This window comes from Schistocerca serialis, chromosome 1 (genome assembly GCF_023864345.2).
Source record: "Schistocerca serialis cubense isolate TAMUIC-IGC-003099 chromosome 1, iqSchSeri2.2, whole genome shotgun sequence".
Taxonomy (NCBI): Eukaryota; Metazoa; Arthropoda; class Insecta; order Orthoptera; family Acrididae; genus Schistocerca; species Schistocerca serialis.
In genome coordinates this window covers 877,193,129-877,214,915 of record NC_064638.1, presented here as the reverse complement: position 1 = coordinate 877,214,915, position 21,787 = coordinate 877,193,129, and the positions used below count along the sequence as shown (strand labels likewise).

Below are 21,787 nucleotides of genomic sequence, written 5' to 3'. Positions count from 1 at the left end.
GTTTTTATACATTTAGTAAAAATTAGATCAGACTGCCACAAATCTGCGTCCGTCTTACTTCAGAAAAACAGTAAAAGTCTTCTTAGCGCTCAAGGCTTCATTTGTTCTCCCTCGAACAAAATAGTGAAGGATCGTATATCTATCCGTATTTTTCTGTTTTTATTGCCGCCCAAAGACGACGAATTACATTATCTAGAAAATTCCACCGTCGCCATGCGACGCCTTATTATACATTAATCATTATTTACAAACAAGTATTTGCCTTCTGGCTGAAAGTATTAACTACTCGTATTTGTTGTTTTAATGAAGTCAAAAATAGCGAATATCTCATTGCCTCCCATGAGGAGAGAGGGAATGCCGAAGGATTACCTCGATCCTCATGTCCTCATGAGATATTCGTGATTTTTTTGTGTGACATTTACATAATGTTACTGGCGTACTATGTACTTAAATTGAAATCACATTTATAAACATATATCAGATATTTATCATTTTTCAAAATAAAGTTTTTCATTCTTTGTTCATCAGTCACTTCATTCCATAATACCAAGATTAACATTTATGTGCATATTTAAGTTTGGTCCATATTTGCTTATAACAATAAGTGAACGTTCATTTCGCACTTCAGGGGATAGAATTCAGGAATTACTTTCTCTTGAGCTTAACAACTAATACATGAGTACAGTGAGTGCTTATTTTCACTAAACTAGAGTGGACAATGTTAGAGCATCTGTTGACTCCTTGTGGTTCAATTACAGTTTAATAACGTAGCACTACACTTCGTGATGCTTTCACTTTCTGTGTTAGCTGTCTACGGCGTTCATCATGCAGTACATCTGTCCTTTCCACTGTGGTGCCAGGAATTCAAGTGGCTTCCCGGGTTTTTATTTACAATATGAAACAGAAGAAGTGGAAAATTATTAGTATGACTTACAAGCTACTGGATACATTTATTAAGGATCGGGACTGGTCTGGAGTTTAGGGTCTTCCTATAGTGCACATTCATTTTCTTTGTCCATCAAGAGACAGGATTATAATTCATTTTAGCAGTGTTCAGGAGTGCCGGTATTAATGGCTTTAAGGTCTGAGTAATCTAACAATCTACTTCTCACTCATCTTAACTTTAACTCAAGAAAATTGCATAATTTACATATGAAAATGTAGTCACACAAGTGTACAAATGTCTTTCCTCCAGTATGTACGATGGAAGTCATGGCGATTAGCAGTTTAAAGTTTGGATTGTTTCGTCACCCACACGTCAGCCACTCACAGCGACTGCACAGTGTTGCGTGAGCTCCAACACTCAGTATCCGTTCGCGCTCAGGCTGTAACAGAGCTGGTGGTCGTCGAGTGCTCCTTTTTTTTGTGAACTTCGTATCACACGAGTGCATCGATACAAACACCTCGCGCGCGTTTTCCATCGGAGGAGCCAGACACTGAAGCTGCCTCCATACTTCTCTGTCAACTGCCTCCCATGAGGCTCACAGGTAAGTGACGACGAATGTTTTAGCTGTCGCTGCACTTAGAACAACACTGAACTTTGCGTTGCACCTGTTGTCGTAGCCTTGACTTCTTTTTTACACTTGCAGTACAACACTACCACTAGTATACAGTGAACAGTTATTTTTATTGTGCACGTCGCACTTTAGTGTGCATCTTCACACAGCATTCGTGCTTAGTTCCTTCGCCGATGGAGTTCATTTACAAAACAATCAATTTTGCACGTTTCCTCCACTGGTATAGAAAGACTTATATTCTACTATTTACAAAATATCACTTACGAGCTAATATTTACAATTAATGGTCACTCCTTTTGTTAAGTCCAGTGAACAACTGCTTTATGAATGGACTCTTTATATCTCAAGATTTGCTTTCACTAGTGAACCTAAAAATATTCTTTCAAACTTTCTTTTAAGTGCTCATCTCCTCATTATGAAAACTACAGGTTTCGCAACACTCGTTGCATTTATTCTTTAGTGCACCCAAGATCATTTTCTACTGCCACGCAGCATATCTACTACTTAACGAGTATGCATTTAACGCTGAATCTTTTTTTTTTTTGCTTGCCAAATTTGTTTTTATATTTGAGGGCAGACTGGATAACAATAGGTCTCCCTCTTCGCTTCATGTACTCAGCAATCGTTCTCTGTTAAAAAAAAAATAGGGTAACGCGTGTCTACTATTTTTTTTTTTTTTTGCATGAATGGAATTACCGACAGTTCACTGGGTTTACGCAACCGGTCCATAACAAACATTACCAAAGCTAGCGAAGTTCATCACGCTACGTGTCTCATTTCTCATAAGCACTGCTTTGCTTCGAAGCACACGTGCCTTTTACAAGTCGACCCTTGGTCTGGGTTAATGAACCAGGATCAAAAGGAACGGGCAGAAGGAAAATGGATTTCATAAGAGGAGTGTCTTAGGAGACATTTTTGCAATAAAATCTGCATGTAAATAAAATTATCTTAATAAACATAGGCACATATATAAACTTCAACGTCTTTCCTTACAGCATGCTTTGCTACTTCTACGTCTTACTCAGGTTATAGTCAATATTAAGTTTAAATATCACTGCATTGCTTGTTCTTTAGATTAGCCTTCAATTAGGGTATTGAATGGTCGCTAGATTACACTACAAATCTTCTGAAGATCTTTACTTGGACTTATTTATGATACAGGGGGCTTGCTGTGTGGTTATTTAGTAACTTGATTCTACTGAAATCAATTCGTCAACTAACATTCCTCATATACTCTTTACATTGGGCTCAGATCACAGGGAAATAGTTTACTTTCATAGCAATTAATGGCCTCGTGGAGTACTTACGCTACATTATTGATGCTTCATGGTTTGCCTCCATTTGTACTGTATTTCACCTTACTTAGTTTACTACAGCTTTTTGTCTCCTTGCGTGAACACATGCGGGTTACCACTTGTTTTTTCCACTTAACAGCACGCTTTAACTGAACTTTAAGCTATTTCTTCTACTCCTGTCCACTGTCTGGACTGTTTGACCATGTACCTTTTTTTTTTTTTTTAAGCAGGTAATTTGGGCTTTTACTACAGAACTTCAAGTACTTACATTACTAAAAATAAATCTATAAATATTCTTGTACCTTGAGAGAAGTGCTTATTTACGCATCCTTCTCCATTTCTCACCTTTACATATTTATATAGCTCCGGGCAATCGCCTCGCAAGCATTTTTTTTTTTTTTTAATACTAACTTAAAATTAAATTGAAATTCTTGGTGCAACCCCAGTTTCCTGCTTCAGCTTGTTGAAGAAATATCGGTTCATGTCCATCACTATAAACAATTTTTTCATACATAGCATTTAATACTTAAAGTTTACATGTAATAGCCGTTACCATGCAGTCAGTGCGCTGTTCAACACAATACTTATCATTAACAGTTCACACAAGGAAATTTCCAGTAAGCAAGAATTCATTTCCACGACAGTATTTAACCACTACCATTATAAAATTTCTTTAAGTCTTGATGGTGAAATAAGCCTTTTACTCTCCCCGTAGCCGGGTCAGTTAACAAATAACTCCCTATGTGCGGTTTCCTTAAAATAAGGTAAGGACCTTGGTACATATGTTGCCACTTGCGATTTTTCTTACATATTAATGATGGCTTGAAATGAGTCTTAAGTAATACCTTTTCACCTACATGGTAATTTACAACTTTGTTTACTTTTTTATCATAGCCTTTCTTCCTTAATTGAGCATTGGTGGTAATGGAACTTAAAGCTTCTCGAATTTTGACATCTAGATCTACCTCAGGGCTAGGTATCTTGGGAAGAGGATCAACCCACTCATTCTGTTCCTTCTTTCGAGATATCAACTCGTGTGGAGTAAAACCTGTGGAAGTGTGTGGCAAATTATTAACTATCTCCTCAAAAGGTGTCACAAAATCAACCCAACGAGTTTGCTTGTCTGGAATGTACGTCCGAACAAATCTGTTAAACTCCTTGAAGATCCGCTCAGTCAAATTCGACTGAGGCCTAAAACGTGATATTAAGTTCTGCTTGACATTGTGATGGGCCAAAAACTCACGCCATTTGCGGCAAGTAAAGTTGGATGCATTATCTGAAAGTATAGATTCGGGGACTCCGAATCGAGGGAAATAGTCATTTTCAAGACAGCGTATAATAGGCGGAGCACAAGATGTCTTCATAACATACATTCGAACGTATTTAGTGAAGTTGTCGAGAACAGCAACGAGGTATTTGACACCTCCCCTACCCATCGGTAGAGGGCCAGCCAGGTCAATGCTAATGAGCTGATTAGGTCTTTCTGCGATGATCGGATTCAATGGAATTAAAGTAGGAATATTCAGAGCTTTCGCCTTTTGGCAGATGACACAGAATTTTAGCAACTTGTGTATCCGACAATGTAGGTTGGGCACATAACAGTAAGTAGCAATCTTCTTTTTACACTTCTCTGGACCATAGTGGCCCCAAGAAATGTGGGTATACCACAAAAGATGTTCGACAAAACTGCTAGGTATACAAACAAGCCAGTTGTCTGATGACACAGAGGTACGATGAAATAATACCTGATTATGAATCTTGAAGAATTTGGACAACTTATGGTTTGGATTTTCTTGAAGAAATCTGATTACTTTTCCCCACTTAGGATCTGTGGTCTGTAGTGTCTGGATTTGCTTGCACAGTTCCAAGAAATATTTTCTATGAATGGGATCCTGCATAAGAAGAACTTTGTAATTCGACATCTGTTCTACCAACTCACTTGTCTCAGGCAGACCTTCTGGTGAACGAGAAAGTGCGTCTGCAATAATGTTATCCTTGCCCTTTATATACACAATATCAAAATCGTATTCTTGCAGAAATAAACACCACCTGGTCAGACGCGGATGTTGTAATTTACAGGTCAAAAGATACGAAAGTGCTTGATGGTCCGTAAACACTTTTATCTTTCTGCCAAAAATGTAATAATTAAACCTCTTGAAGGACCAAATAACTGCAAGTGCCTCCAGCTCAGTAACTGAATAGGACTTTTCACATTCTGTTAAGACCCTACTCGCAAAACTAATCACTCTGATCTGCTCTGTTTCGTCTACTAATTCAATCTGAAACAAACAAGATCCAATTCCAACAAACGAAGCGTCTGAGGTGATACAAAATTCTTTGTCCATTTGTGGATGACAGAGAATGTTATTGTTTACAGGACCATCTTTAATTGCCTGAAAAGCTTTCTGACACTCTGGTGTCCAAATCCAATGCGTACTTTTCTTCAGAAGATTGTGCAAAGCGGGATTGTTCATTACTTGACCAGACAGAAATCGTCGAAAGAAAGACGAAAGACCGAGAAATCCTCTTAGTTGCCTCTTAGTTACCGGCGTAGGGAAATTCTTAATCGCAGACAACTTTTCCGGGTCGGGTTTAATCCCTTCAGGTGTAATCACATGACCTAAAAACTTTACCTCACGTTTTCCAAATTTTGACTTTTTCAGATTCGCTGTAACACCATGTTCTTGAAATCTCTGAAACACCTTTCGTAGAATAGCTAAATGATCTTCCCAGTTCTTAGTGGCTATCAACACGTCATCTACATAAACAGTTACCTCATCCAGAAGTTCAGGTCCTAATACAAAATCGAGAGCAGAAATAAATATTCCCGAGCTTACATTTAAACCAAAAGGCATGACCTTAAACTGATATGAGCGGCCGGCAAATATAAAAGCAGTATATTTTCTGGATTCCTTGGCCAATTTCACCTGCCAATAGCTACTTCTTAAATCGAGTGTACTCAAAAATCTAATGCCATGAAATTTTTGCAAGTGCTCCTCAAGTGCTTCAGGCCGAGTCCTTATCGGTACAATTATTTTGTTTATTGATCTGGCGTCCAGTACTAGTCTGACACTACCGTCCTGTTTAAGTACGGACAACAAGGGACTTGAGTACGGCGAATTCGATAACTCGATAACATCCCAACACAGCATTTTCCTAATCTCATGCTTTACAGCTTCTCGTCGGGCGTAGGGTACTGAATAGCTTGCTTTGCAGAACGTTGAGTGGGGAAGCACTTCCATTTTATACTCGAACCCTTTTATTACTCCTGGTTTCTTTGAAAAGATTTTCTTGTAACTTACTAATAAATGGAACAACTCATATTTCTGCTCCCCCCTGAGTTCAGTCGATTCCTTGGCTTTAGCCTCGATCTCGTCTGTGTCAGGAAGTAAGTCTTCATACTCATTGTCATTTATGTCATCCCATTTACTCAGGTCATTTGTCTGATCAAAGCACGGTTTGGCGGTCCTCTGTCGTCTCCAAACCTGATGCAATGTCAACACTGCCTTCACTTTACTCCTTAACAAGTTAACAACAACTTGTTGTTGATTTACGATAAAGGTACACATTCCAGATTCAATATCTATCACTGCTTTTGTTTGTCGAAGAAACTCCATCCCCAGGAGACATGGAACTGACAAGTTCTTTACTATTAGAAAGTGGCAAAAAACCAAAACAGATTCTATCTGCAGTTGAAGCTGCGTCTGTAAACTAACTCTCTGTTTCAATGGACCAATCGCTCCCGATATGGAGCAGCCCTGAATCGGCAATGATAAAACTTTTGAAACAGAAGACACCTGTCTGAAGAGACATGATGACATCACATTGATGTTTGCTCCTGTATCAACAATGGCTGTGACAGGAATGTTGGCAATAGAAATCTTAATCGAAGCCTGGACCTGTTCATCATAAATGTCATTAATGTCTTGAGCTTCTAGGTCAGGTGCAAGGTCATCTCGTAAGTCGGTCTCATGGTCGTACCGTATCGCATTAACATACTCAGAATCAGAGTATTCGTTAGTACCCCCACTGGAACCGGCAGCGACCTCTAGGAGGCTGAAAGGTGCTGCCTCTAATTTTCCGCAGGATGTTTAACCTGTTTGTCATTCATGGCCTTAAGTGTTTGTTCCGTTTCATATTGGTGCTGGCTATGTGGTACAAATGCCGGTGTAAAGGGGTAAAATCCACTGGGTGCATTCACTTGTGAATAGAATACTTGAGAAGGCTGATGTCGCCCGATCTTTTGGTTGCCGGCAAAACCATTTCCTTGTGAAGGAAAGTTCGCATTTGGTGCCATTTGAAAATTGTTCCGCGGTCCTCTATCCTGTGAATAGTTGTTCTTATGTTGTGCTGGGTGGCCTCCGCCTTGCCCATGCCACTTGCTATATTTCGACCTATAACTTTGATTGTACACTGGTCCATTTGAAAAATTACCACTAGTTTGTGGAGAATTTCCATGCTGCTCAGGCGCAGAATTAAAGGGTGGGTTTCCGTACTGATGTTGTACCTGGTGGTTGTAAATTGGGTGGTATCTCTGCTGATTACTGTAATTGGTTTTCTGCTTCCGTTTAAAGTTATTGCCGTTTGCGTTTTGATAACCGCTGGCAGGTTGGCAACAGCGGTCGCAGTAGCTCGCTCTCTCCTTGGGCGCATTGTTGTCCGCGTGCGATGCATTCTGCTGGCTGCCAGGGAAGAATTTGCCGCTGCCAACCTTGGAGCGCACATCCTCGCTAATTAAATCTAAGGAATCCAGCACAGAAAGGAATACATCCGTGTCTTCTTCGGACACATTTACTAATTTCTCTCTAATAGACACAGGGAGTTTGCTTTTGAGAATCATAATTACGTCCTTGGAAGAAATCGGAGAATCCCAGAATTTAATTTTTGCTAGATACTTCTCAAAGTATCGTCGGAGACTTCCATGCTTCTCATTGAAAATTTCCGCACCATACACCTCCTTCCTTAATCTTTGCTGTACCCCATTACTCCAAAATTTTGCCAAGAACATTTTCTCAAACTCTTCATAATTCCTACACGTGTCTACCATTTCCGTTCCCCATAATGCTGCATCACCAGAAATAAAGCCAGTGACGAACTGAATACGCTGTCTGTCTGTCCAGCTCCTGGGAAATATGCCGGAAAAATTCTTTAGGAACACGATGGGGTGTATTTCTCGCTTCTGCGGATGAAAAACAGGAAAAGTGCGATGCTTAATCACACTTTCCTCTTGCATTAAACTCACAATTGTGGGCGGATCATTTAGTTTCCCTACTCGGGACTCAACAGGACTGTTGTTTTGCATGTAATCAGGCGGTGAACAATAAGGAGTTGACTGACATTCGTCACCGTCTAAATAGTTGTTCCCTATAGTTTGCGTATGCGTGTGCGGATTTTCTACCCAGTTTCTCAGCATTCTGACTTCGTCCACTACTTGCTGCTTCCACTCGGGAAGATCCCGTGTGAGTGTCCTCCGAATCTGTCCCAATTCAGAAACTACTGTGTCTCCCGACTTACCAGGAGCAGCTAAGATTTCATAAGTTACATCCTTGACAGTCTCCCTAAGCTCCTCCCTGACCTTCTTTTCGATAAAAATATCTTTACCCTTTATCCATTCACCGTAGTGTTCCGACAATGCCTCCGTGTGTGCTTTCACAGTGCTCTTAACCTGTTCTTCAATATTGATTGAGTCTATCTGCCTCGACAGATCCTCCACTACACCTTCAATGTCAGATACTGCATTTCTAACTGAGTTTATTTCTTTGGTAGCTGCCTGAATTTTTGTGTTTAATGTTCCAGATACTTCAGCTATTTCACTTTTCACCTGTTTCTGCATTTTCTGAATTTGATCACTGATCTTAGTTTGCACCTCACCCAAATGGGTATTTAATTCAGCCGTAATTTCTTTATGCAGATCTGTTTTGATTGTGCCTAGCTGTGTTTTTAATGATTCGCTTACAGCATCTAATCGGGCGTTAACAGTCTCATTTTGTGTTTTTATAGTCTCATTTTGTGTTTTTACTGATTCGCTTACAGCATCTAATCGGGCGTTAACAGTCTCATTTTGTGTTTTTACTGATTCGCTTACAGCATCTAATCGGGCGTTAACAGTCTCATTTTGTGTTTTTATAGTCTCATTTACTGCGTCAAACTGTTGTTTCAGCATTTCCATTAACGCACCAAGGTCATTTGTAGCTGCAGCGGGAAGAATTTGGACTTTAGGGTCACTTTCCCCTGTTACAGACATGGTTAGTTCAGTTTCCACACGGGAACCTACCGTTCGCGATCGTAAAGGGTATGGAATACTATTAACGTCTTCACTCCCGTCTCCTGTTGTCACCTGTCTCTGTTTACTATCTGCCATTTTCGTTAGTAAATCACGTGCTACGTAAGGCTTTCGTCGTTTGTCAGTGACGTGGTGAGTCCGCTAAGAGCACCACTCTCGCGTGAGCAACAAATGAAATTCTATCTGGCAAGAAGACAAGATGGAACCTAACCGTTTCAGACAAATGTATGAAGATGCTCTTCACTGCAAATTGCGCACACTATCCACCATGTTGAAAATGCAATACAGGTATACTAACAATGGGGAGAAATAATTTCTATTATCAGACTACGAAGAATTTTACTTTGAAAGATAAAATAAAGCAGATTTTCTATAGCGGGAAGGAGATAGAAAGGATGTGGATCGACTTGGAAAAGCAACGTTGCTACTGAAGCACTACACTGCGTATGCAAAATTCTGACTTACTTTTTGATGGCTTGAATACCGCTATGTTGTCTCAGCAAATTCACGTCTCTTTTCTTTTCTTTTCTCTCGGTAATTAAACTGCATTATTGACCGTTATTCTCACAGAGATACGATGTGTACATGAAACGACAGAACATTTATTAACACAAGCACATAGAAAATTTTCCAAGAATTTGAATTAATTTTTGGTCAAGTCCCTGTTCGGGCGCCAAGTGTGATGTTACAAAATAGAAGTGATGTTGCTATTCAATGGAAAGTTGGAAATTGAGATTTAACTAACTGTTTTATCAATCACAATTGGCGTAAGAATCATGGATTGACCATTGTCATAAAATATTGCATTATGAGATGTGAATAGTTTTTACTTGCAGTTTCGCGTGGCTTGAGGCAGTCACAACTAGCGTGCTGTTGAATAAGAAATTGCGTTATCGTCTTTCTAATTACTTCATGATCGTAGATACGATCATACCCGGTTGTGAAGTTATTGTTATGACAAAACAATTTCCTAAGGGACCAGAAAGTTCTTAAGGGCACAAAAACAACTGTAACATCACACAAAAGAGAAATTCAATATTAAAGCTGATGCAAGAAGACGATAAAACAGTTTTCTTTTTATCAATGTAACACGCACATTGGACTGCTGATCTTGGAGTCTGTAATATTAGCAAAATGCATAATTAAAATGAAAATAATACTGAGGAGATAATAGGAATGAGCACTGCTAAATGATTCAGTATTCCCAGAACAAATATTTATTATAACTAAAACATATATCGTACCTTAAGCTTAATACAACAATGACGGTAGATTTTTATGTCCGTATCATGTCCATTTAGCGCTCTTTTATATAGCCATTGTCTTCTTTGAGTCGCTCGTGCGTCGTCACGGTAAGTTATAACAGTTCTTTACACTTCACTCAACTCAGACATACACGTTTTTATACATTTAGTAAAAATTAGATCAGACTGCCACAAATCTGCGTCCGTCTTACTTCAGAAAAACAGTAAAAGTCTTCTTAGCGCTCAAGGCTTCATTTGTTCTCCCTCGAACAAAATAGTGAAGGATCGTATATCTATCCGTATTTTTCTGTTTTTATTGCCGCCCAAAGACGACGAATTACATTATCTAGAAAATTCCACCGTCGCCATGCGACGCCTTATTATACATTAATCATTATTTACAAACAAGTATTTGCCTTCTGGCTGAAAGTATTAACTACTCGTATTTGTTGTTTTAATGAAGTCAAAAATAGCGAATATCTCAACGTGTATGTTAAATAGTGATTCTTGTACAGTTTGAAACTTAAATAATTAAATATTCATGCAAATAGTGATTCTTGTACAGTTTGAAACTTAAATAATAAAACATTCATGCAATTATTTTTGCCACATTGTGCATAATAATTATGTTGGTTTTATGTGCGTGGTTCTATAGGGGAAATCGATTGGGAATTGATTTGGTGCATGATGCTGTAGAAAACTCACTTCACAAGGAAGCTCAAACTATTGAGAATGCTCATAAATTGCTTCATAATACTTTGGAACAGACACATGAGCAGCTCCGCTTACTGAGGTCTACCAAATATTTCATTGAACATGATCACAAAGATAAGGCAGCAGCACTGATTGTTGATGATCACTGTTCAAACCTCAGGGAAACACGTCTAAACCTTACTTTTTATCAAGGGAAAGCACAACTGGATGTAAGGTTAGTAAGTGCCCTTCTTCATCTTGAAATGATCCAGAGCAATAGTTTAGCATAGATTATGTATTATAGCTTACTGATAACAAAAGACTGTCATCTACCACAGTGAATCATGTTTCATGCTGCAGAATGATCAGTGACAGTAGCATTTTTATAATATTGGCACACAGCTAAAAATTCACATACGTCTTTCATAAACATTAGAGAATCTTTGAGGGTACAACAGCAACACTGCATTCTTATCAATGTCTTTTCTGAAAAGCTAAAAGCAGAATATATAGAATGGCAGCAAGGATTACAGAAGCATATATTAAGATCTCCAGGTGTAAACCAAGATGCACATGTTGTGATAGAAGTTACTGTGCCTACACTCTCTTACAATAAAGGCGATGGCCAACTCTAGATAATGTAATAAAGCAGAAGTTTACACCAAAATATGTGCTACACATAATTTGTCAGAGAAAACTAGAAAAGCTGAAACAAAGTAACTTAATTTTGAGAGACTTGTCTTATATTTAAGGAAAAATATCACATACTTTAGCAATAAATACTCTCTGCTATTACTTATTTAATGGACATTAATTTTCATCATATCATCCATGAATAAAATTTTTCAGCATCCAGTCACATCATGATTGAGCTAAAACTCTAACCACAAAAAATTCTGATCATCTTCAAATATTTAAAGTTTCAACTACCCCATGATGCAGCTTAAATACTGGGAAAATATACAATTTAAAATCTTAACAAATTATTGAAAGGGTAAAGTAATGGGAAATGAAGGTAGTGTATTTGTCACAATAGACAAGAAATTCAAATTGAACAAAACAGAAATCAAAACTCCTTGCAAGATTGTTTGCGTAAGAGTCAGTATCAGAGGTGAACATAAAATTGTAATTGAATCCTTCTATTAACAGCCAGACTCACATCTTTAAAATGAAAACTTTAGAGAAAAGCTCCATTCAGTTGTATGTAGGTTTCTCAGCCACACTATAATCTTCAGAGGGGACTTTAACCATCCAACAATCAATTGGGATAATTACAGGTTTGTTAGTTGTAGATGTGACAAGATCCCCTGTGAAATCTTACTAACTGCCTCCTCTGAAAACTACCCAGAGCAGATAGTTTGGAAACCCACTTATGATGGGAATATGTTAGATGTAATGGCAACAATAAATATGATCTGTTTTAGGGCATCCACATAAAAACTGGTATCAGCGACAATGTGGCAGTTGTAGCAACAACAGGAACTGAAGTAAGTAGAGAGGTTTATACTTTCAGTACACTAGATAATGAAACAGTAATGATACATTACAATGAAGAACTTGAAGCTTTTAGATCAGAACATGAGGAAGTATGGCTCAAGTTTAAAGGAATAAATGACCACGCACAGGGTAGATATGTACCTGGAAGAACAGTTCATGATGGGAGGGATCCTTATATTCTGTATATAGTCATCGTAAACAAACATCTAAATGAACAGAGATACTGCATAATAGATGAAAAACAAAGCATAGGGTTATAGACTGAGAGATGCTGACTGTAATATATTTGGCTGTCAAGAGAGTGGTGATGAAGTCTTCAATGACTACCACAGCAGAATATTCACAAAATGATCTTCCATGAAAATCAAAGGAATTCTTTCTTATGTAAAGGCTGCTAGGGGCACCAATGTTAGTGTTCAGCTACCCGTGGATGAAACAGAAACTGAAATTGAGGGTATGTGGAGGACAAGGTGTTGATGTTGTTATGACAAATGAAGTTGTAAGCGATGAAATGGAACGTATTGATGTAAGCTCTGTTGCATGCCATAAGGATCTAAATGTTGAGCAGGTGCATTTATTTTGTTAAACCATGTGAAAGTGAGATGGAGAGAGAATTAGATTCTAGTAACCAGATAATGAACAAAAAAAGGTCAGAAATGGGATTAAAATCTGATGAACACTATTTTTGAAAGTGACATACATGGTGATGATGTAAGGACATGTAGTATTAGTGAAAAATGTAAAAGACATTATAAAATGTTGTTGCAAAACATTTCATTTGTGTTCTAAGCAAAAGGAGTAAGTTCCTAACTAGGTACATTAATTTTGATCTGTGATTTAAAATATTTTGCTACAATTGTTTTAAAGCACTTCAAATAACTCTATATGGACTAAGAAGTTTTCTTTTGGTCGTAGTGCATTATCAGTTAATAATGTTTCACTAATTGAAGACAGAATTATAAATGTTGGTATACAGAGGAATATAAAGAAAAGATTTTTGTGTAGTGGCAGCTTGCAGACATTTGTTGATCATGGTATTTTTAGGTTTCTTAAAATGTTTACACACTATGATGAAATAAGCCATGCCACTATGATAAAATCAATGAAAGTGCCTTAATGTCGAAGGACAGAGTTATAAATAGATATTTTTATTATGTGGACCTTCTCTTGCTTATCCTATTTATGATATATGACATTTGGTAACAACCTGAGAGCTACAATGTAGGTAAGAGGTCAGACTTTGTAATTGTTTTGAAAATTTGGTATAAAAGAATATTGTAAAGTGAAATTTTACACTTGTTCTCATTTGAAAGAAGTAATGTTACTAAGATAATCAAAAATGTTGTATATTATGTAATATTGTTGACGTAACCAGTTTTATTATTCTGCATCAAAATTTTTCTCACATTTTATGCTTTCAAGATTTTTTGGGGGTGTAATTGTAATAAAATTAATTATGGTGATATGAATGTACTAACTGATCTTGGATCATACAAAATAACCAGTTCATAAGTTAAAGACTCAAAACCCCAAAAACCCACTTCCATACAGCTATATGAAAATGTATGAACATCAACATATACAAACATTTAATGCAATAGTGATGATGATTATGGACAAGCAATTATTTGTACTTTATTTTTGAAATGTATGTTTCAAAGATGATTTTGCACAGATATATTGATATATGATAATATTTTCTTTTCTACATGTTGTTAGAGGGAAACCTTTGTCTTTGGGCAGAGAGTTGCATGAACTGGAAGTGCGAGGAGGGAGTATAAGTTATGTGTGTTGTGTTAGCATGGTGGCTGATGTTTATTTGTACTGTGAAGTGAAATGACTGAAAATATATCTATTCAACAAGAGAAAGTGCACCACTGTGCATATTATTTAACAAAATGAAGCCACGCATCCTCTAGACCAGTATACAAAGTTACATTTCAGAATGGACTATGAGCCTACAAGTTACAGTGAAGAAGAGGAATAAAAGTTGAGTATGATGAGAACTGTTTATTCAAATTCTGCCGTTGCTACTGCTCTCTGCCGTTTGTCACTGTCTCAGTGTGCCGAGTGCTGCCCAGCTGCCCAAATTATTCACTTATTTCAAAATTAGTAAATCAACTTGGGCTACAAGAGGGTGGTGATGGTCAGAAGTTGAAGGTAGACAACTAGCCATCTAAACAAATCACAGGCAGACTCAATCTGTAACCCACTGAAAGATTTGTGTTCCAGACATTTCTGCCACCTGGATTACAACACAATTTACAACTGACATCTGTCACCTCAAAGGTGCAGACAATGCCACTCTGGTGGTCTTTCATGGATCATTGCTGATTATGATGAATTTGCAGAAACACAATAGCTGACAAACAGCTTTGAAACCTCCTCAACAGTCATCTCTGAATTTCAAAACTGAATGTCACCTGACACTGGGCGCAACTAGACAGATGTTTTACAATATCAAACTTGTCCCTTAGTACCTCAGCTGTTTCAGAAGACCATCATTGACCAGTTGCACAACTTGTCGCATCCTGGCACTTGTTCACAACATGACTTGTTGGAGATTGTTTTGTATGGTTGTACATCAAAAAACATCATAAAGAGTGATCATGTACATGCGTACCATGTCAAAAGAGCAAAGTGTGTTGGCATGCCTAACTACCCTTCAGACAGTTTACAATATGAAAAGGAGAGTTTCAATACATGCACCTTGATCTGGTGGGACCCGTCCCTGAATCTGATGGTTATCATTACATTCTCTCAAACATTGACCATGTAAAGCGGTGGATAGAAGCCATCTCTCTGTGAGACATGTCAGCAAAATCAATAGCCAGAACCTTCATCAACACCTGGATTTCCTGATACAGGTGTCCAGTGTCCATAACTACAGAGTAAGACCAACAATTTGAATCTGCTCTGTTCAGGAACCTATTTAACCTCTGTTGCACCTACCATTATCAAACTACCAGCCATCACTCATAAAGCAACTGCCTTGTAGAATGGTAGCATCCCACATCAAAAGCTGCCAGAATGTGCTATGGTGGACACTGGAAAGGGGCAGTGCTGTAGGTGCTTTTAGGGATATGAACTGTCCACAAAAAATACCTCTGTGTTTTCCTCATTGAAGTTCTGTATGGTGAGTCACTTGCCATTCCTGTTGTCATCCTGCTACTAGTGCCAATAGTGGGAACCACTGAACTTCCCACGCTCATTACCAGGTTAAAAGAACAAAATGCATGGCTCAAATTACCATCTCCACAATCTCACAGTGGACTTAACCTATGCCATGCTTTGTGATGACACAATTGAGGCCGCCTTACAGTCTCCTCAGACAGATCCACACAAGGTGCTAGAATGTAGTATACTTATGTTCAAAATACTCCTGAATGGAACGCCCATCACAGTGTCTGTAAATGACTTGAAACATGTGCGGACACTTCAGGACAATCCATCCACCAACTACCACAGCGACACAATTGGACACACTGTAGCTGTGACCAGTTTCATAGTAAGGTTTGATACCAAAGATTTTCAACCATATGACCTGAGAGTCACACTGCTTGAAAAGTTTCTGCTCATCAAAGGTCGACATGCTTAACACGACAGTAGAAATGGTCTCAGTTGCCAGTACCTCACATGGTCATGGCAGCCATCACATCACAGGTGTCTCCCAACAGATTTCTCACAAATACCATTCCTAGAACATCACACTCTTCCGCCACCACAATGTGGGACCACAAAGACTTCCCCCTGCAAGCTGGCCTTTCACAATGCACCTGCCAACTAACACTATACAAAAATCTTACTATGGTTGGAATTGGACACTTCTGCATACTTGCAAGATTACCCACCTCAATGCTGTGCAACACACTTAGCTATTTGATGCTCATGGCACATCCCACAAGTGCTAGCCCTGCTCACCATCCCCAGATGATGACCACCGCCTCCTCCCAGTGCTTCTCACAACAGGTGAGGGGAGGGGCAGGGCTTTGGGGGAACACTACATTGTGTAACCTCACTGACTGTTAATCCTGCTTCACAATAGATGATCTTTGGTGTTGACTGTCCAGTTACATTGTGTTCTATGGTTCCAAATAATGTAGATGTGCTACCATTTGAGTATAATAAAATATTGTTTACATACTTTATCATGTTGTATATATATTCTGAACCATATTCTCACCATATTGATCTACATAGTCATTTTCTTTCCTGTTCCACTTGCAAATGGACTGAGTTAAAAATAACTATCTATATGCCTTCATACAAGCATTAATTTTTCTTATCTTCATGGTCCTTTTGCAAAATGTACATTGGTGGCAGCAGACTCATTCTGCAGTCAGCTTCAAATGCTGGTTCTGTAAATTTTGCTCAATAGTGCTTCAAGGAAAGAACAGCCCCTTCCCCAACGGGGTTGCCATTTGAGTTGCATCTCCATAATACTTGTGTATTGATCAAAACTACTGGCAACAAATCTAGCAGCACCCCTCTGAGTTGCTTTGTTGTCCTTCTTTAATCTAACCTGGTGGGGATCACAAACACTCAAACAGTACTCAAGAGTGGGTTGCACTAGTATTTTATATGCATACTCCTTTATAGATGAGCTACACTTTCCCAAAATTCTCCCAATAAACCAAATTCAACCATTTGCCTTTCATACTGTCATCCTTACTTGCTCATTCCATTTTATACCATTTTGCAATGTTACACCTAGATATTTACCTGACATGACTCAGTGAAGTGGCATGCCACTAATGCTGTATTTGAACATTAAGGGACTGTTTTTCCTACTCACCTGCATTAACTTATATTTTTCTACATTTAGAGCAAGGCGCCATCCATCCAAAGAACTAGAAATTCTGTGTAAGTCATCTTGTATTCTCCTACAATCCCTCAAGCAGTGACACCTTTACATACACCACAGTGTCATCAGTAAATGGCTACAGATTGCTGACTACCCTGCCCATCAGATCATTTATGTTTAGAGTGAATGAGAGCAGTTCTACCACAGTTCCTTGGAACACTCCTGACGTTACCATTGTCTCTGATGAACACTTGCCATTGAGGACCACATTTGGGGTTTTATTACAGTACTTTAAGAAATCTTTGGGTCACTCACATGTCTGGGAATTTAATCCATATCCTTGGACCTTCATTAACAGTCTGCAGTGGGGCACCATGTCAAAAGCTTTCTGAAAATCAAGGATTATGGACTCTGCTTTTTACTCTTTTTCCATTATTTGCAGGTAATTATTGAGAAAAGAGTGTGCTGAGATCCTTTCTAAATACATGTTGATTGATGAACAGATAATTTTCTGTCTCAAGAGAATTTATTATATTCAAACCCAGAATATGCTCAAGAATTCTGCAGCAAAACAATATTAAGGATATTGGTCCATATGTTGAGAGTCTGTCCTTTTACCCTTCTTACATGCAGGAGTTCTCTCACTTCCTTTCATTTACGTGGAACTTTATGCTGGAAGAGAGATTTATGATAAATCCCAGCTATTACTGCACACATGAGGTATGTAAACAGTCATTCTTCCCACACTCCATATGTGAATGTAAATGGAAAAGCCTACTAACTGGCACTGTGAGATGCCCTCTCTCTCCCATGCATTTCACAGAGGTTAGCTGAGTATAAATATAGATGTGTGTACTTTGCAGTTTGCATGTATTGATGTTTTATAGTATAGCTTTTAGTGTAGTCAGTAGATAGAGACACAGAACTGATTAAAAAAGGAAGCAATGAGAAAAGTACATGACATTCTTTTAAATGGCATCTCTTCAAGGAGCTGGACATTCAATCAGTTCTTCCAGTATTTACATTCACCAATTAAAGTATTCTTAAATGATCCAGCATATCTGAGAAAAATTTCTCTGTCTCAACAAGAGAAGAAGTAATTACCTTGTTTATTTATTACTGAAGATTTCAGTGTCTCAGAAGGGTGTCCAATACTCAACTACTAAAATCATTAATTGTTTGCTCTATAAAATTAAATATCTCTATTAAAGCAAATTTTAATGAACAATGTCAGTGAGTGTTAGTAGTTCTGCATCAATTTTTGGATGCATTCAAATCTGGAGTGAAGAAAAAAAAGACCAAGTGGCCCATGGAAAAACACAGTATGATCAACACTTGGAGTCATCCAACAATTATTCAGTGCTCTTATAGGGTGTCATGGGCAGACTAATGGATAATCCAGGATAAAGAGGAGATGCAAGCTGACAACACTGAACCTACGGAGAATACTTGGTTCTCTCCTGTCATCTTTGTGAAGAAGGAGGTTGGCAGACAATATTTCTGTATTGACTACTCACGACTCAACAAAATCACAAAAAAGATGTTCACCCATTGCTGCACTTTGGCATAGACTGCTTGAAATGAACAAAGTAGTTCTTAACTGTGGACGTAAATACAGAGTACTGGAGAACTGAGGCTGCTAAGGCCGACAGAGAAAAGATTGCCTTCTTAACACATGACAACCTTTGTGAGTTAAAAGTTATGCTATTTGGACCTTCTAATGTTCCATTCAGCTTTGAACATATAATGAACAGCCTAGTTCAAGGCCTTAAGTTGGCACTGTCATTTTTTTCAAGACTTTTGAGAAGATATAAGCATCTGGTAATTGTGTTGAAGTGTGTTTGAACTGCATCCTTGTCAACCTCAATTGGACAGTAGTCTGTATTCATATCCATGGTTAAGAAATACTTTGCTCCTTTCAAGTAGTCTAGGTCAATGCACAGCAATGTATAAACATATTTTTTCATAAATTTGTTTGGTCATGAGTAGTCAATGCAAAAATGCCCTGTGCCATCCTTCTTCTGCGTGAGGACCACAGGAGAGGAGCAAGTATTCTCTGTAGGTTCAATGATGTCATCACCACCACTCAGCTCATGACACCATTATACAAGCACTCAATAATAAATGATAAGTGGTTTTCCATGAGCCATTTAATCTATCTTTTCTCCACTCCAGATCTGAAAGCATCTGAAAACTGGCACAGCACTACTAACACTCACTGACATTGTTTATCATTCAGGCCATATCCTATTGGCAGGTAAATAGTAGCTTTCAAGCCTGCATTGTCTGTAGCAGTAGCAGAGAATGATGTTTTGTTGAGTTCAGCTCCTCTTCCTAGACTTATTTGTCTGCCCCTGTGCCCATACCTTTAGGGATTTGTTGTGGGCACATGTGACAGTTAGTGATCCAGAATCCTCCTTGACCACTTACAATGCTTATGATTAATATTGTTAATAACAGTGAGATAACTGCCTCTTCAGTGGCAAACAATGGCTGGAAGTTATCTTTTGTCATGTGAGAATATTTGAACTGTTTTGTCAATACTGAGCTTTCATCATCAGCAGTCTGTGACTATTTGTGATACTTGTCAACTAGCACCTGGTCTCGTTGACATAAATAAGATTGTTTGAAATCTTAGTGACTGTCAACCATGGTGGATTTTCATCTGTGGTGGCCTCACCTCCATAGATGGTCACTTCTCTTAGTTTTCCTGATTTCAGCAATCAGGCAAGCATATGGTACTTCTGTGACAAGGTATGGTTGTGGTGTGTTGGGGAGTGTCTGCATCCAGGTTGACTATAATCATTGGCCACTGACTAATATGAAGAGAACTTTTGTGATGGGTGACATCTGGTGGTAAAGTAGTCATTGAAAACTAGCCATCTTTCTCTGCAGTAACATATCTGTCCAAGGTGTCCTCACTGGAAACATGCTAGTCTGTTGTTCTCTGTCCTTTGTTAGTGAGGTGCTGGACTGTCAAGTGTTGGTTAGTCCAAGTTGACTGAGTTCTTTCTTCCTGGCACATATATGAGTAGCTAGTACACCTTTTAGTTTGCTCTTTGTTTCTGCTGCTTGATTACACAATAATACAATTGATTTGGCAACTTATAAAACTTTGGTGAAAACCCAAATCATATCCCTCTCTTCAACATTGTTCCCACATGTGGTTGTAATATTCCTTCACAGGCAAGCAATACCCACAAGTTTAACATTAAACAATGTAATTTTTGATAGAAAAAATACCAGTAGTACACTATATAATCAAGACTGGGAAGAATTAATATAAATAATAATTGTTTTGTTTATCTTTTATGTCTTGCTTGAAACTTATTTGTGGCTAGTAAATAGTTTGTTTGCAACTGATTGTCTAGAGGGGTGGGTTTTTATAGTAATGATTGAAACACTTTTCTGCATATCATTTCTTTACATTTATTTTCACCAAATCACTTTTCAAAGCACAAAATAGTGGAAATACTTACTGGAACAACATTAAACAGACAAGACTGATCATGAGTTGTTGATATAAGGCTTGACAAATGAATCTGATCAAAAGAATATTTGTGAACAAGAAATGGGCTGAACAAGCAGTTGGCCGCTTTTGTCCTGTTTATAGCCTAGCTACCAGCGTGCAAAGGTTCTTGGAAAATAAACTTTTTTAATTACTGCAATTTTCTAACCAGTACCTGTATTTTAACAAAATTATCTGTGTTTCAAAAGTGGAATTTTTTATTATTATAAAAATATACTACTCAGTGTTTACTCTATTTATAAATTTATAACTGAAGATTCTAGAATTTGAAACTCTCTTTCATAAATAATATCTTTAAAAATATTTTTGATTGAAACAAATTGGTCTTCTGTCAGTAGATAACAGAGAATTTCAGTTAAAGTATATAACAGTTGATATTAATTCTTTTTTTCTATGTAGCATTTTTATATAACTCTACTTTGTTTACAATGTCATTTTGGAATCTCTTTTTAAATTACAGTTTACAATAAAACCAACATCCTCTTTCATTCAGGTAAAATGTACTTAAAGTTAGAATAACAAAGCTTAATTCAAAAATTTTAAATAAAATGTTTATAATTTTGGAAATTTGTATATTACTCATTATGTATTTAATAAATTGTATAATAGAAATCAGCAGTTTTACACAGATAGAGAGATGTTTTGCTTTGTTTCGGACCATCTCCTCTGTTCCAAAATAAATGACTAGTATATGTTACACATATGATTGCACTTAGTGATAGCCCAGAAGAAATCCTTCTATCAGTTGTAACACATACTGAATGAAAGAATAGCTTCTCTGTCATCATTGGTACTGAGTCGTAAATAAATTAGTTCATAACATGATGAATATCAAAGATTTGAATTCCATGTCTTTTGTCTTCCATGATTTCCACTACCTATCTTTTGGATGTTGCATAAAGCATCAAACAAAATGGTCCCGACA

The 21,787-nt window shown here is 37.8% G+C and overlaps 1 protein-coding gene across 1 annotated transcript in view; it reads left to right on the top strand.

Moving 5' to 3' along the window:
• Positions 1 to 21,787, top strand: part of LOC126410711 (tektin-1) — a 131,456-nt gene that overhangs the window by 22,447 nt on the left and 87,222 nt on the right. Inside the window, exon 4 of the mRNA XM_050081310.1 lies at positions 10,995 to 11,267. Coding sequence (XP_049937267.1) covers positions 10,995 to 11,267 — 273 coding nt within the window. The remainder of the gene's footprint in view (positions 1 to 10,994; positions 11,268 to 21,787) is intronic.